The sequence below is a fragment of the Eumetopias jubatus genome, unplaced genomic scaffold (genome assembly GCF_037043125.1).
Source record: "Eumetopias jubatus isolate StellerSeaLion01/CBP00866 unplaced genomic scaffold, mEumJub1_p1.0 scaffold_13, whole genome shotgun sequence".
NCBI classification, from domain to species: domain Eukaryota; kingdom Metazoa; phylum Chordata; class Mammalia; order Carnivora; family Otariidae; genus Eumetopias; species Eumetopias jubatus.
The window spans coordinates 48,298,144-48,315,199 of NW_028274819.1; the positions used below are offsets into that span (position 1 = coordinate 48,298,144).

At 43.9% G+C, this 17,056-nt stretch overlaps 1 protein-coding gene across 2 annotated transcripts in view; it reads right to left on the reverse strand.

Annotated features, from left to right (window-relative positions):
- Positions 1-9,363, reverse strand: part of SWAP70 (switching B cell complex subunit SWAP70) — a 77,152-nt gene extending 67,789 nt beyond the window's left edge. Inside the window, exon 1 of one of the 2 annotated variants that reach the window (XM_028116746.2) lies at positions 9,177-9,363. In XM_028116746.2, the coding sequence (XP_027972547.1) occupies positions 9,177-9,275 (99 nt within the window). In that variant the 5' untranslated portion in view covers positions 9,276-9,363. The remainder of the gene's footprint in view (positions 1-9,176) is intronic. The other variant, XM_028116747.2, reaches the window with a different exon arrangement.
- Between the last annotated feature and the right edge of the window lie 7,693 nt (positions 9,364-17,056).

Genomic DNA, 17,056 nt, shown 5'->3' on the forward strand with positions numbered 1-17,056 from the left:
TTGATTGTTTCCTTTGCTGTGCAGAAGCTTTTTATTTTGATGTAGTCCCAATTGCTTATTTTTGCTTTTATTCTCCTTGCCTTAGGAGACATATTTAGAAAAATGCTAAGGCCAATGTCAGAGAAATTATTGCCTATGCTCTCCTCTATGACTTTTATGATTTCAGGTTGGAATTGCATGTACTTCTAAGTAACAACGGAGATTTATTACCTTTCAGCAAGACCACTGAAATTCTAAATCATCTGAAGATCATTTTAAAACATAAGTAGAGGGGCGCCCAGGTGGCTCAGTCATTGAGTGTCTGCCTTCGGCTCAGGTCCTGATCCCAGGGTCCTGGGGTTGAGCCCCACATCGGGCTCCCTGCTCTGTGGGAAGCCTGCTTCTCCCTCTCTCACTCCCCCTGCTTGTATTCCCTCTCTCGCTCTCTCTTTGTCAAATAAATAAATAAAAATATTTAAAAATAAAAAAATAAAATAAAATAAAACATAAGTAGAGAAGAAAATAATTATTGCCTCTACTTCAAATAATATCCCCTATACCTATTTCCACTGACTTCTGCAAATTTACATCAAAACCTAAAAATAACAAAGTCTGCTTCAGATGGCATATTAATAAGGTTTCATAACATATAGAATCCACATACAAATGTTCCTCATTAAAAAAATATATATCCAGGGGCACTGGCTGAGTCAGTGGAGTGTATGACTCTTGATCTTGGGATTGTGAGTTCAAGCCCACATTGGGTGTAAAGATTAATTAAAAATAAAAATAAAATGGCAAGATTTCATTTTCTGATGGCTGCATAATATTCCATTATATATCCCTATATCTATATACCACATCTTTTTTATCCATTCATCTGTCAATGGACATTTAGGCTCTTTCCATAGTTTGGCTCTTGTGGACATTGCTGCTATAAACATTGGGGTGCACATACCCCTTCGGATCCCTACATTTGTATCCTTGGGGTAAATACCCAGTAGTGCAATTGCTGGATCGTATGGTAGCTCTATTTTCAACTTTTTGAGGAACCTCCATACTGTTTTCCAGAGTGGCTGCACCAGCTTGCATTCCCACCAACAGTGTAGGAGGCTTCCCCTTTCTCCACATCCCCGCCAACATCTGTTGTTTCCTGACTTGTTAATTTTAGCCATTCTGACTGGTGTGAGGTGGTGTCTCACTGAGGTTTTGATTTGGATTTCCCTGATGCCAAGTGATGTTGAGCACTGTTTCATGTGTCTGTTGGCCATTTGTATGTCTCCTTTGGAGAAATGTCTGTTCATGTCTTCTGCCCATTTCTTGATTGGATCATTTGTTCTTAGTGTGTTGAGTTTGGTAAGTTCTTTATAGATTTTGAATACTAGCTTTTTATGTGATATATCATTTGTAAATATCTTCTCCCATTCTGTGGTTGTCTTTTGGTTTTGTTGATTATTTCCCTTGGTGTTGTCCCAATAGCTTGATGAAGCCTCAGTAGTTCATTTTTGCTATTTTTAGACTCTTAAGAGTTAATATCATAATTGGTTTATTAAATACCAGACTAAATATCCAAAACAAGTGTTAAAGTTTATCACTTTGTAAAACTATATGGGCATTCTAAAATATTTTTGAATTTGCCTTTTTGAATTACCTTCACAATATTTGACACAACGAATGGATAATCACTAACTATGTAATAAACACTTCATGTGTTAGATACTTTGCCCAATGCTAGGGGTGGTAGTAGAGGTGGGGGGGGAAAGAAACAAATACAAATTTTTGCCTTCAAAGAGTTTAAATTTTGGTAGGCAAATTAAGAAAATAATCAACCATTAGAGATGGTTGGTCCTCTCTCTCTCTCAATTATATTACTCAGTTACCTTATCCTTAAGAAATGTAAGTCGGCTTCTCCCTCTGCCCCTCCCCCGCCACTCGTGCTCGCTCTCTCTCTCTCTTCCTCTCTCACTTGCTCTCTATCTCAAATAAATAAATAAGATTTTTAAAAAGAAAAAGAAAAATAAGATCTGGTGGTTGAGATAAGAAATAAATATTGGATAAAGGATGTTGAGTGGGTTAGAAAATAAGGGGCCATGAGATTTTAGAGGAAGAGGTGATTACTTTTTTCTTTTTTTTTAAAGATTTTATTTATTTATTTGACAGAGAGAGACACAGCGAGAGAGGGAACACAAGCAGAGGGAGTGGGAGAGGGAGAAGCAGGCTTCCCGCAGAGCAGGGAGCCTGATGCAGGGCTCGATGCGGGGCTCGATCCCAGGGCGCTGGGATCATGACCTGAGCCGAAGGCAGTCTCTTAACAACTGAGCCACCCAGGTGCCCCGAGGTGATTACTTTTTACTGGTGAGATTATTTCATGAAAAAAGCTTTGAAATGAACTCTGAAGACAGGATGTGATTATATAGAAATGCGGGAGGGAGAGGTAAACCCGTTCTATTCATTCATTCATTGGATATTCGTTGGATATTTGTTGACTGCTGTTCGCTCCAAGGCATCCCTGTGAACTATTTGCAACAGACAGGAATTAATCAGGCATTTATGGGGACTTCTCTGTAATTTATTTTGATTGCAGTATAGAATATTAAGTGTGTGTGTGTGAACGTATATTTAAGAGAGAGTTATTGCTGGTGATAAAGCAATAGAAATAGATTGTGGTTAACGCATGGAAGACTTTGAGTACCAGGTTAATGAGGTAGGTGCCATAGAGCCTCCAAGTTTTCTGAGAAGTGATGGGCCATGATAAAAAGTGAACTTTAGGAAGTCACTTGGGCTGTAGCATGTGACCTGGGTTAGAGTGGATTGGGCATATTGGAATTAGGGAACAATTGTTGTAGCCCTAATGAGAGGTAATAGGGGCTGGAGGTGGTGAGGACAGACAAGTGGGGGATGGTGGGTGAAGGAGTTTTGCTGTCTAGTAGCCTCGGCTTATGACTGGGTGTGAGGAGAAATGAAAAGGACAGAGTCAGAACTGTTTCAAATTTCAACTGTGGATGACCAATGGATAGTAGTGGTTTTTAATAGAAATGGGAAAGTTATGAAAAGGAACTGTTAGAGAAGAAAGGAAAGTTAGCTTTGAACACGTATAGGGTTTTGTTTACTTTATTTTGTTTTTGACTTCCTTGCTGGAGATGATGTCCTTAGCAAGGGTGGGGCTGTCAGTACAGGATCTGATTAGTTGAAACTTGGAAAAAAGACAGGAATTAATTGATGGCCTTGGGGAATGACTAGAGTATGTGGTGAGAGGAAGAATAGAAGCCAAGGGACTGGAAACAAGAGTAAGAACCACTTTGGAGCAACACTGGAACTGAGGGAGAAGAGATTTCAAGGAAGACATAGTCTCTTATCTTTGAGAGTTATTATTATTATTGTTCTATACATATATTTTGGAGATTGTAAAGTAATGAGAGTGACTCTAACAAACTATAGCTCATAAACTACATATTTCTTCTCTAAAGAGAAGTTGTGTAAAGTTTGGAGTATTGGCATCATCTTGGGAATAAATTCAATTTTTTACTTTTAGGAGATTACTTTGTAGTACAGTACTCATTTAGATAGATGTGTTTGAGTCACTGCTATAAGTAGTAAATACTGGGGCACCTGGGTGGCTCAGTCGGTTAAATGTCTGCCTTCGGCTCAGGTCATGATCTCAGGGTCCTGGGATCCAGCCTTGCACTGGGTTCCCTGCTCCACGGGGAGTCTGCTTCTCCCTTTCCCTATGTCCCCCCAGCCCCCACTCTCTCTCAAATAAATAAATAACATCGTTTTTTTTTAAAGATGTTATTTATTTATTTGACAGAGAGAGACACAGCGAGAGAGGGAACACAAGCAGGGGGAGTGGGAGAGGGAGAAGCAGGCTTCCCGCCGAGCAGGGAGCCCGATGCCCTGGGATCATGACCCGAGCCGAAGGCAGCCGCTGAACGACTGAGCCACCCGGGCGCTCCTAAATAAATCAAATCTTTAAAAAAAATAGTAAATATTTTCTTCCAGGGTCTCCGATTTAGTACAAAAAAAGCTTATGTTTTATACCTAATTTTTATTAACTAATAAGCATATTTTTGAGTAAAACAAAAATTACTACCTCAATAAATTCTGTAACTTGAAATCCAAAGAATAAATTAACAACATAAGTTATTATTTTGTTGTTGCAAACATACACTTTCATTAAATTTATCAATAAGATAAAAATATGGAACACATGGGCGCCTGGGTGGCTCAGTTGGTTAAGCAACTGCCTTCGGCTCAGGTCATGATCCTGGAGTCCCAGGATCGAGTCCCACGTCGGGCTCCCTGCTGGGCGGGGAGTCTGCTTCTCCCTTTGGCCCTCTTCCCTCTCGTGCTCTCTGGCTCTCATTCTCTCGCTCTCAAATAAATAAATAAAATCTTTAAAAAAAAAAAAAAATATGGAACACAGAATTGGAAAACCACTTGTGACTTGCATAAGCTACTATAGAGGCAAGATGTTGAGGTTGTTTAGTCACAGTGATGCTTCCTTGTTAAGACAACTGGGCATGAGGTCAATGTAGGTCAATATCTTCCTGATCCTCATTAATGTACCCTTCTCCTCCCCCCAAGCCCCTGCTCCCTGTACCCTCCAAAAAAAGGGGAACCATCTCTGCTTCACTTTTCTTAACCTTGATTCTTTCTCCCTCTTCCTTCCGCATTCCCTGTGATCTCCCAGGCTTCTTCCTTGCATTTTGTGCACCCTCTGCAGGAGACCTTTCTTTGGCTCCACTTGTGTTTCTGGCTCCCCACCTGAACTGCGGTTGTACAAGTCTTTACCCCCCACCACACTCAGCCTTTGTACGGCCCTAGAAGTTATCAGCTGTATTAGTTTAACAATGGGATTGTTAGAAGGCAACTCATTTTTTTTTAATTGTCGTACTGATTTGGTGTTACTCTGTTTTTCAGGCTGGATACAGAGGAACATTAAACTGAATTATTATTTTATTTTATTCTTAAATTTTATTTATTTATTTATTTTTAAAGATCTTATTTATTTGACAGAGAGAGACACAATGAGAGAGGGAACACAAGCAGGGCGAGTGGGAGAGGGAGAAGCAGGCTTCCTGCTGAGCAGGGAGCCCGATGCGGGGCTCGATCCTAGGACCCTGGGATCATGACCTGAGCTGAAGGCAGATGCTTAACGACTGAGCCACCCAGGCGCCCCAAATTTTATTTATTTTTTTAAAGATTTTTATTTGAGAAAGAGAGAGAGAGCACAAGTGGTGCGGGAGGTGAAGAGCTAGTGGGAGAAGCAGGCTTCCCGTGGAGCAGGGAGCCTAATGCGGGGCTCGATCCCAGGACCCTGGGATCATGACCTGAGCCAAAGGCAGACACTTAACGACTGAGCCACCCAGACGCCCCAACAAATAACATATTATATGTTAATAAAAAATAAATAGATTTTTAAAAGAGAAAGAAAAAAGAGCCTAAAAATACTAATCTTGTTATGAAATTAACATGGTACCTTACACAGAATAGACACACAAAAGGTTATAGTACGAACAAATGAATGAATGAACAAATTAAGGCAAAAACTCTACTCCTAGACAATAAATCAGTGGACATCAAACTTCAGAGTCAAAACAAAAAGGGGAGATCTAAATAGAAATTTTTTTCTTAATATTTTCCATTCCAGGAAGACTGGTAAGATGAACAGAACTAAATCAATCCCAAAGTCTCTTGGTTAAGTAGACAAGGGACAGACAAAATACAACTGCATAGCTGCATTATCAACATCTTGTGGCTGAAGGTATGTACTGGGATTTAGTATTTCTTGCCAAGCCTTTCAGTCAAGAATCCTCTTTTTCTACAAGCAGCCACAAGGAAAATTTTGAATGGAGTGCAACAAAAGTAATAGAAACATCTCATTTATGTCGGGCACCTGGGTGGCTCAGTTGGTTAAGCGACTGCCTTCGGCTTGGGTCATGATCCTAGAGTCCTGGGATCGAGCCCCACATCGGGCTCCCTGCTCAGCAGGGAGCCTGCTTCTCCCTCTGACCCTCTCCCCTATCATGCTGTCTCTCTCTTAAATAAATAAAAAATAAATAAATAAATAAATAAATAAAATCTTTAAGAAAAAAAGAAACATCTCATTTATGTCATCAACTAAATGAGAAAAAAATTAAGAAACATTGGCTCAAAAGTTGGAAAATCTTGGTATAGATTTAGCTACTACTTACAACTGGGAGTCTGGGCAAGCCACCAAACACCTCATAAGCTTAATCCACCTTATCTATAAAATTAAAGAGTTATCGGGGCACCTGGGTGGCTCAGGCTCAGGTCATGATCCCAAGGTCCTGGGACTGAGCCCCACTTTGGGCTCCCTGCTCAGTGGGGAGCCTGCTTTCCCTTTTCCCTCTGCCTGCCACTTCCCCTGCTTGTGCGCACTCTCTCTCTCTCTCAAATAAATAAAATCTTTTTCTAAAAAATTAAAGAGTTATCTGGGGAGAAAAAACTATTAAGAGATCTTTAAAATAAAAATGGTGGTTGAAAGCAAAAAAATTTTAACATTGTCTGATAAGGTTTTCAATGTGTGTAAATTAATAAATATGACAATTATAAAGCAGAGGTTAAAAGGACTTAAATGGTGGGTGCCTGGGTGGCTCAGTCGTTAAGCATCTGCCTTCGGCTCAGGTCATGATCCCAGGGTTCTGGGATCGAGTCCCACATCAGGCGCCCCGCTCAGCGGGAGACCTGCTTCTCCCTCTCCCACTCCCCCTGCTTGTGTTCCTGCTCTCGCTGTGTCTCTCTCTGTCAAATAAATAAATAAAATCTTTAAAAAAAGGACTTAAATGGTGATAAGGTTTCCACATTCCTCCTAAAGTGGTAAAATATTAACTCTAAGTAAACTGAAAAGTTAGGTATGTATTATAATCTCTAGAGCAGTCATTAAGAAAACTATACAAAGAAATATAGTAAAAAAACTCATTATTGAGGCGACTGGGTGGCTCAGTCAGTTAAGCATCTGCCTTCTGCTCAGGTCATGGTCCCAGGGTCCTAGGATCAAAGCCCCAGATCGGGATCCCTGCTCAGCAGGGAGCCTGCGTCTCCCTCTCCCTGCAGCTCCTCCTGCTTATGCTCACTCTCTCTCCCTCTCTCTGTGTCAAATAAATGAAAATCTTAAAAAAAAAAAAGAACTCAGTATTAAAATGAAATACTAAAGTATATTCAAATAATCTACAAGAAGGAAGGAAAGGAGAAACAGTGGAACAAAAAATTGGAAAACAGAAACCAAACAGTAAAATTAGTAACCTTAAATCTAACCATATCAATAATTACATTAAATGTAAATGGTCTAAACACAACAATTAAAAACAGAGATTGTCAGAATGGATTAAAGAACAAGCCCCAACTACATGCTATCTACAAGAAATCCACTTTAAATATAGTGGTGTAGGTAAATTAAAAGTCAAAACAGTAAGGGTGCCTGGGTGGCTCTGTTGGTTAAGCATCTGCCTTCAGCTCAGGTCAAGATCCTGGGGTCCTGAAATCAAGTCTCACATTGGGCTCCTTGCTCAGCAGGGAGCCTGCTTCTCCCTCTGCCTGCCGCTCCCCCCTGCTTGTGCGCACTCTCTCTCACTCTCAAATAAATAAAATCTTTAAAAAAGAAAAAAAAAAGTAAAAAGTAAAACACAGCTCTATTCATAATCACCAAAAAGGGGAAATAACACAAATGTTCAAGGGTGAATAGATTAACTTCAGTTAATCCCATTACATGGGATACATACAAATCATACAATGGATTACTTAATAAAAAAGAATTATTAATACATACTCACAATAACATGGATGAATCTCTAAGGCATTACCCTGAGTTAAAGAAGCCAGTGTCAAAAGGTTACATACTAAATGACTTCTTTTACATGACACGGTGGAAAAGACAAAACTATAGCAATTAAGAACAGAGCAGACCACTGGTTGACCCCAGCTGGAGGTGCAAGGGCAATATGAAGCTTCCTGGGATGACAGAATGGATGGAAACCTGATTTTGGTAGTTATATAAATTTGTACATTTGTTAAAACTCATGGAACTCTACAACAAAAAAAGTCAATTTTACTGTAATTTAAAAGTAAAATAAAGATTAAGAGAATGATCTCTGTGAACCCTTCCAGACTATGATTTTATGAATGAGAAGAAGAGAGGAGTGTGAAAGGAAAATGAAAGGAGAACAAATGCTAAATCCTACTGGCATAAAAACCACTACTCATAAAAACCTCCTGATTACTGCACAAAATAAACAAAGCAAATCCAATCTTCAGAAATTCATTCCCAGAAAAAAGCTAAGAAAACCAGACATTCAGATCCAAAATGTGGATGTTAAGAAATGCCTGTGAACGGCTCTTGTCTGTTTCTATATTTTATACTTTCAAGAACCTGCCAATTTCTCCGGGCTAAATGCCACTTTCCCTGCTTGGGGTTACTCAATTTACAAGCATTCCTTTATTTATACCCTATACTCTCAATGATGGGGCCTTTAGCAGTCACAATACAGACTCTGCCAGAAAGATCAGGGCTCCTCACCCGGAACTAAGGTCCCTGTGGGACGCAGCACACGCATGACTGACCTAAAGCCCCTAGGCGGGGAGGTCTTTCTCACAAGTCAGAAAGCGTCTCCCATCACCAAAGCCCCCAAAGGAGGAAACCGCTGGAGACCAGGTTCTGGGCACTTCTCGCTCCTCTGAACAGCCAGACTGCCTCGGGTGCAGCTGGCCGTTTTGAGGGCGGCCCGGGTGTGGAGCGTGCGCTCTCCAGAAGGTTCTGCCCAGTGACCTTGGGTAAGTCCCTTCCTCTTCCAGAGTAGAGCGGTTATCTGGGTATTCTGTCTAAGGGAGCGTCCCATCGCTCTCTCCGAGTCTGAGACTTTATGGGCGCCCCCCCACCTCGCCGACAGGAGCCCGCCTCTCCCCTCAGACCCCATCCCCGCCTAACCCCCCCAACCGCTCACGGGGAGCCCTGAGGGGGCTAACTACCCGCCCGAGGGCACGGCCCGAAGGCAAGAGGGAGGCAGAACCGCCAAATCCCCGTCACTAGCCCCTCTGCGCAGAACAGGCCGTCCCGCCGCATTCCTACTCACCCCTCCCTGGGGTCACCGCCCGCCCGGGCCGGCTTCTACCCCCCGGGGGGGGGTGGTGCGCGCGCCGGGGAGGGTCGGGGTTGGGGACGCGGGGGGGGGGACGCCCACCTTGAGCTGGGATTTAGAGACCTTGCCGCTGTGGTCCAGGTCGAGTGCGGTGAAGGCGTGCCAGATGGCCTTGAGCAGCTCGTCCTTCAAGCCCCCCATGACCGCGGCGTGGCTACCCAGACTGCCAGCCCGCCTCGCCGACCCTAAGGCGAGCCTGACGCCCCTCCGCCACCGTCGCCACGGCCGCCCGCCCTCCAGTCACCTGACCGTGGCAGGCCCCGCCCCCTCCAGGCCCCACCCTCGGGGCTCCAGCCCGGAGCCGGGCGCGCTGGCGTGGGAGCGCGGGTGGACTCAGGAGTGGACGGGGCTTCCCACCCCCCGCGGGCCTTCCCTCCCGGCTTGGATGCTGAGCACTACCCCGCAGGTCCCTCGTGTTCCCCAGACCGCTTCGGGCCACCTTTGGTGCTTGCGTGCCCACCAAACAAGACCCCCATTCCGAGGAAAAATATGAGAGTCGGGGTGAGCAGCCTCCAGCCCGCGCCCCGCCGTGAAAAAAAAGGAGCCCCGCATCTGTCCCGAGGACGCACCATTGTCTCGAGGAGAACTAACAAGAGCCGGAAAAGTCCCCGAGCAGGGGCTCCAATGCTAACGCAGTTCCTAGCCCAAGAGGATGTGGAGGGGGAGGGGAGGCAGGGAAGGGCTTTTGAGGGAAGGTTCATATTACTTTTTCAGACGTTTCTTGATGCCTACTATGTCGTGGGTGTGGGGGCACAGAGACGAGGTTTAAGGTTGGTTTAGAAGCCACAGAGTCAGGCAACGTTTTCTTCCCAACCCTCAGCTGTTGAGGGTCAGTTCACAACTTAGGCAGGGTTTGACTCCGGTTCTTGTGCCGTTCCTGGTATTTCTGTGCTTACACAATAGGAGTTATGAGAGAGTCACAGCAAATCACTCCACCTATTTTACTAGTCAGAATGGGTGGACCATTTAGAAGAACACATCCAAACCTGTAAGAGCGTCCTCTTCATCGTGGATGTTTAATTAATATCTCTTAACAGTGGTCACCTGAGCTCTTTGGGCTTCAAATTCTCCACATACAAATGAACATGTTGTACCAGATGTTCTGGAAAGGTTCTTCTAGTGTTCACATCATAGGATAATAAGGATTGCTGGCTGACTCCAATCTGATAAAGTCACCAGGCACAGTTAGTGCCTTGCCTCTCCAATCCAAGACTAAATCTGGACGATATGGAGAGAAGAACAAATACCAAGAGTTTTGAAAAGGAGATCATTCTCAGATCAAGTTTGGTTTTGCTTTCCTCTTTTACGTTCCTAAAGACACACAAATGTACCTTATAAAAAAGGAAAAGATCATCATAAGGAAGGGGGATTAGGAAAAAGCAGAAAAGGAAGGAACTGCTCAATGAGCTGGAGACCAAAGGGAACTTGGTGGGCCAGAGGAAAAGAATAGCCTAAGTGAAGGGAAGGGGCAGAAGCAGAAGAACTGCTCGTCCCTCACTCTGAGGGCCCTTGAGGTCCTACCCTACTTTATCACCATTTGTCAGGACTTATCTTGACATGCCAGGATCATTTCTCTCATTTAGCTTCCCCAACTCCAGTCCAAATCTGCCAGTCAGCAAAAACACATGATTCAACCTTTAATTTCTGAATGCCAACTCAGCTTTCCCTGGGCAGTGACAAAAAAAGAAACCCTCCTAATTCTCAGGGTTCAGCTTAACTACTAGACGGTTCTCTCAGTATCTGTTAGCATCCAAACAGGTATTTCAAAGCTGTTATATATATATATATATATATATATATATATATATATATATATATATAAAATCACATGACTGGGACATTCTGAACTTCCAAATTCCCATTTCTCCCACAATATCAATTCTCATAATCCAAACAAATTTTAAAGCAGAATGACGTCGTCTCATATCTTTCAGTGGCAGGGATGGGACACATAACTTGTCTCTTTAATTCACAGTTCCTCAGATGAAGAGGAGCTCCAATCAAGGAGCCTCATATACCTGGACCTGACTTTGATGAAATCCTAGACTTCAAGGCAATTCCATGAAAGGGGACATGAATTGTGGTGGCTGGGATGAGGTAAGGACTATGGTGGATGGTCTCCAAGATGGCAGCAATTAACTCTGTTCCTCTCTATGGATCCACACTGATCTAAATATTAAGAGGTAAATCTAATTCCCCTCCCCTTGGATATGAGCTGGACTGAGTGGCTTGTTTGACTTGTTTGAATGTGGCAGAAGTAACAGCTTGGGACTTCTGAACCAGACCACAAAAAGTCTTTCAGCTTTCACCTGGATTTCTTGGAATTCTTACTCTTGGAATGCTCCCTCTTGGAAACTTGGTGCCACGCTGTGAGGAGCTGAGGTCACATGGAAAAGCCCTATGAAGAGAGAAAACAATGCTGGCCACATCCCAGTTTCAAACCTACAGCCTAGACATTAGATATATAAATGAAGGAACCATCTTAGACATTCTAGTCCCAGCAGACACTGCATGGAAAAGAACTCAAATCCCAGACATATGACCCCAGTCAAGCTGTCCCTACCATCTCCAGCCACTTTTTTTAAAAGATTTTATTTATTTATTTGAAAGAGAAAGAGCACATGAGAGGGGGGAGGGTCAGAGGGCGAAGCAGACTCCCTGCTGAGCAGGGAGCCCGATGCGGACCCGATCCAGAGACTCCAGGATCATGACCTGAGCCGAAGGCAGCCGCTTAACCAACTGAGCCACCCAGGCGCCCTCTCCAGTTATCTTTGAGCCAACTCAGTTGAGACCCCAGACATTGGGAAGCAAAGACAAACCATCCCTTCTGTGTCCTTCCCAAACTTCTGACCCACTGAATCATGAGCATAATGAAATGGTAGTTGTTTCATGCCACTAACTTTTGAGTGGTTTGTTATGTAGCATTAGATAACTGAACAACAGTGAGAAGATAATGTTCCCAAGATAATGTTTCCTTCCCCTACCCACCCAAGAAGATTCTGGTCTGGCCTACTCATTCTTCCCCTCCCCTACCTTCCAGAAGAGACCTACCTTCCCAGACTAGTTCTTAGGCTGTTTTTTGTCATGGTGAATTAGGAAGAGAGGAAGAGGGAAAGAAGACCACAGTGCAAAAATTGGCGGGGGGCGGCGGGGACAGTTGTTGAGAAGAAAGGGAAAGCAGCTTTAGTATGTGAAGGCATTGGGTGGGAAAAGGGGGTTTCTAACAGGTCTCGTGGAAGACTGACTACAGAGCTCCATAGGGTTGGAAAGGTATAGATAAAGGATTTGAAAAGTTTTCAAGTAGTTTTGGCTGGATAGACTTTGCTCTTTTATTCAGGACTAGCTTAATTATGGCTAGTACTTGTGGCTTCTAAGTGTTACAAACAAATGGTATTCCTTCCCCTTGGATGGCATTCCAGACCACCCTGTGTTTTTCTGCTAAGTGCTACAAAGCAAAAGTATGGGTTTCTATGAGTGTGTACAGGTGAATATGCTGCTCTCTCAGGAACAGGGAAAGCTGCAAATGAGGAGTGACAGTGAGGCTGAGTTCTGAGGGATGAGTTGTAGCTAACTGGGCAAAAGTGAGAGAAGAAACTTCCAGACAAAAAAAAACCTTAGACAAAGTATGGTTTAGTCAAGACACTCAAGTGAAGGCCAGTGTGGAGTATGAAGAACGGCGAGAGCAGAGATGTGAGAAGAAATTAGAGAGGTTGGCATCTGAGGCCAAATAAGCGAGGAGCGCCAGGCCTGTCAGTGAGGTCTGTAGAGCTCTTATCTTCCGCAGGGTCTGAAATACCCCGTAATCAGTGGCACAATCTGGCAGCAAGAAGCAAAAATGCTGAACAGCTGTGCCTGAAGTTGCAGATGTGGGAGTGGTGTCCAGCCCCTGGCCGCTTGGCTGCTGATAGCATCTCCATTACTGCCATACCACAGCTTTCCTGGGGACAGGGGGACGCTTCTGGTTCCATGGGAAATTTCATAAATCGGTCCCAGAATTTAAGTAGCACGCCAGGGAGTCAGGCCCACTCCACATCCTCAGAGCCAGGTGAAATTGCAGTCCCCTCAACTGGGAAAAACAATAGCCCTCTCTGCCTCACAGGGGTGGGTTATTGTGAGGAACAAATAAGATACCATCTGTGAAAGCACCCATAATCACTAAAGCCTATCCAAATGGGAGGGGCAATAGTGACGAACAAGAAGGAGAATAATAATAGAGTTGTGATGCCAACAAGGACAAAAATTTCTGAGGCTTTAGGGTTGGCTGGTTTGCTCAAGGTGCAAAAGCAGCAAAATTTGATCTTTTATTCATTTTTTTAAAGATTTTATTTGTTTATGTGACAGACACAGCGAGAGCAGGAACACAGGCAGGGGGAGTGGGAGAGGGAGAAGCAGGCTTCCCGCCGAGCAGGGAGCCCGATGCGGGGCTCGATCCCAGGACCCCGGGATCATGACCTGAGCTGAAGGCAGACGCTTAACAACTGAGCCACCCAGGCGCCCCAAAATTTGATCTTTTAATGATAAGAACCGTGTGACAGGGCTAATTCTTAAAGCCTTCTCCGACAGAAGTAGCTGGAGTTTAGGCTAAGCCCAGTGTTCTATGGAATATCCTGATTTCATGATCTTCTACTGAGACCAAAGCCAGATCTACTGACCCACTGAATGCATGAAAATCTTGCGTTGACAATGGCAAGGCCTCAGGTATCTTGTAGGTCCTCTTCATGTGAAAGTTCTTTTGAAAACCTCCCTTGTTCCTTATCTCCCCCGACCCCATAGTATATAATCAGCCACCCCTCACAACCCCTGTGCAGCAGCTCTTTCTGCCCACGGGTCCTGTCCCTGTGCTTGAATAAATCACCATTTTGCACCAAAAAGAAAAAAAAAGAATATCAATGTCAACATTACCCAATTAACCACTGAGGATAGGATAAGGGTAGGCATCTCAAAGGTGGAGATTGAGTCTTGAAAATTAATAAAAGGTTACAGACAGCTGGAGAGGAGAAGGAAGGGAAAGAGGTAGCTGAATGTGCAGAAGTATGAAAGCCAAAAAAAAAAAAAAAAAGCTTGTGGGAGATGAAGGCGAAAGAAGAATGTAGAATGGTATTTTGGCTAGAGGCACCTGGGTGGCTCAGTTGGTTAAGCATCTGCCTTAGGCTCAGGTCATGACCCCGGAGTCCCAGGATCAAGCTGAGTAGGGTTCCCTGCTCAGTGGGGAGCCTGCTTCTCCCTCTCCCTCTGCCCCTCCTCCTCCCCCTGCTCATGTTCTCTCTCTCAAATAAATAAATAAAATTTTTTAAAAAATAGTATTTTTGGCTACATGATATTGTGATTTATGATAAGAAATATATATAGTTGACCCTTGAACAATGTGGGGATTAGGGGCACCAACCACCTCACAGCTGGAAATCCAAGTATAATTTTTGACTTCCTCAAAACTTAACTGCTGATGGCCTACTGTTGACTGGAAGCTTTACGGATAACATAAACAGTCAACATAGAGTTTGCATATGTATTATTTACTGAATTCTTACAATAAGGTAAGCTAGAGAAAAGAAAATGTTAAGAAAATCATAAGGAAGAGAAAATACATTTATAGTACCTACTCTTCCGAAAAAATCCACATATAAGTGGACCCATGCAGTTCAAACCTGTGTTGTTCAAGGGTCAGCTGTATTTGGCCTTCTTCCAATCCCTGGCACAAAACTCCTGAAACCCATGAATTTCCTAAGTGATGAGAATTATTAAGTTGTCTTTTGTTATGTTCATGAACTTTTGGAAAGCACCTAAGGATGAGGGCTATTTGCCAGTGGAACCAACCATATCATTAGAAGGTTGGAACTTTCAGTCCCACTCTGACCTCCAAGGGAGGGGAGAGGGGCTAGAGGTTTAATCAATCACCAATGGCGACTGATTTAATCATTCATGTCTATGTAATAAAACCTCCACTGAAGCCCAAAAAGACAAGGTTTGAAGAGTTTCTGGGTTGGTGAACCAGAACACACCCATGTGCAAGGCCTCAAACTCTGCAGAAACAGAAGCTTCTGTGTGCAGGACCTCACCCTATGTATCTCCTCATATGGCTGTTCATTCACATTCTTTAAAGTCTTTTGTAATATGCCAGTAATCTAGTAAGTGAACTGGTTTCCTGAGTTCTATGAGCCACTCTGGCAAATCAACTGGACCCAAGGAAGAGAGGTATAGGAACCTCTGATTTCTAGCTAGTCTGTCAGAAGCACTGGTAATAACCCATGCTTGGACTGGTGGTTAGCATCTGACTTGTGGGACTGAGCCCTTAACCTGTGGCATAAGATGCTATCTCCAGGTAGATCGTGTCAGAATTGACCCTAGCTGGTGTTGGAGAATTGTTTGGTGTAGAGAAGAAACCCACACATCAGAGTTGGTTTCAGAATCATAGGCTAAGACACCTTGGTCTTTGCAGTCAGAAAGATGACCCGAGAGAGTTTTTTTATTATTATTATTTATTTATTTGACATAGAGAGAGAGAGAGACAGCTAGAGAGGGAACATGAGCAGGGGCAGAGGGAGAGGGAGAAGCAGGCTTCCTGCTGAGCAGGGAGCCCGATGCAGGGCTCAATCCCAGGACCCTGGGATCATGACGTGAGCCAAAGGCAGACGCTTAATGACTGAGCCACCCAGATGCCCCAACCCGAGAGAGTTTTTTTTTTTTTTTAAGATTTTATTTATTTGAGAGAGAGAGAGAGAGAAACAGTATGAGAGGGGAGAAGGTCAGAGGGAGAAGCAGGCTCCCCACTGAGCAGGGAGCCCGATGTGGGACTCGATTCCAGGACTCCGGGATCATGACCTGAGCCGAAGGCAGTCGCTTAACCAACCGAGCCACCCAGGCACCCCTGGTTTTTTTTTTTTAGGTGAAACTGAATACAAAAGCCAGACAGAGCCTCCAAATGAGTAGTAAAATCTACTAGATTTCACTTCTGGGAAAAGGACTAGACAGAAAGGAGGGGAATAGAAAAGCAGTGGTGCAGAAATCAGGGAGAGCAACCAAACCAAAGCTCCAAACTCAAGGACAGGAGGCAGAGCCTGAAGAAGTACTTGATTTGTACGTGGTTCCTGTGGTCAAAGGCAAGAAGGTGACCTGAGGGCTTATGGATTAATATCCAGCCCAGATGTCACATACAAGTAGATGAGTGGAGGAGACCAGCTAGAAAAAGTAGAAGATGAAACAAGGGTCTAGGGCCCAGGGAACACCAAAATTTAAGGGGTGGTTTGAAGAGGAGTCCTTGAAAACAGCTAAGAAAATGCAGCCAGAGAGGTCCGGTCCAGCGTCTCCCTAGCCTCTAGTACTTCTCTCAGCGCCACTCTCCCTTCACAGTGCCCCTCATTCTTGAGTTAATTCTTGATCCTTCCCCTCCACTCTCTCCATCAAAACTCCTCTTCTGAGAGTGAGAAAGCAATCTGAGTTAAAGCAATCCACATTTAGGTTTGAATGACCAATGCTTCTCAACCTTCATCCTTAAGTGTTAATCTCTAAGTGTAAATTAATATCCAGTGGATAAACTTTCAGCCTACTTGGGAATGGTGAAGAAAACTTCAGTTGTGGCCACCCTGGCTATTTACTTCAGCCTGGGGGAGAGAAGTAGAGGAGAGAGTTGAAAGCATCTATAAAGTCGCTCTGAAGTCCTAATTTAGTGACACTCATGTGGTTCCTCCTTCCCAACCCCCATTTTTATTTTTCATTTCATTTCATTTCATTTATTTTTTAAGTAGTCTCCATGCTGGACGTGGAGCCCAATGCAGAGCTTGAACTCACGACCCTGAGATCAAGACCTGAGCTGAGATCAAGAGTCAGACACTTAACTAACTGAGCCACCCAAGAGCCACTACCCTCCATTTTTAATGGGGGGCCTTCGTGGTTTGAATCTGCTGGAAACGTCTGACAGTCATATA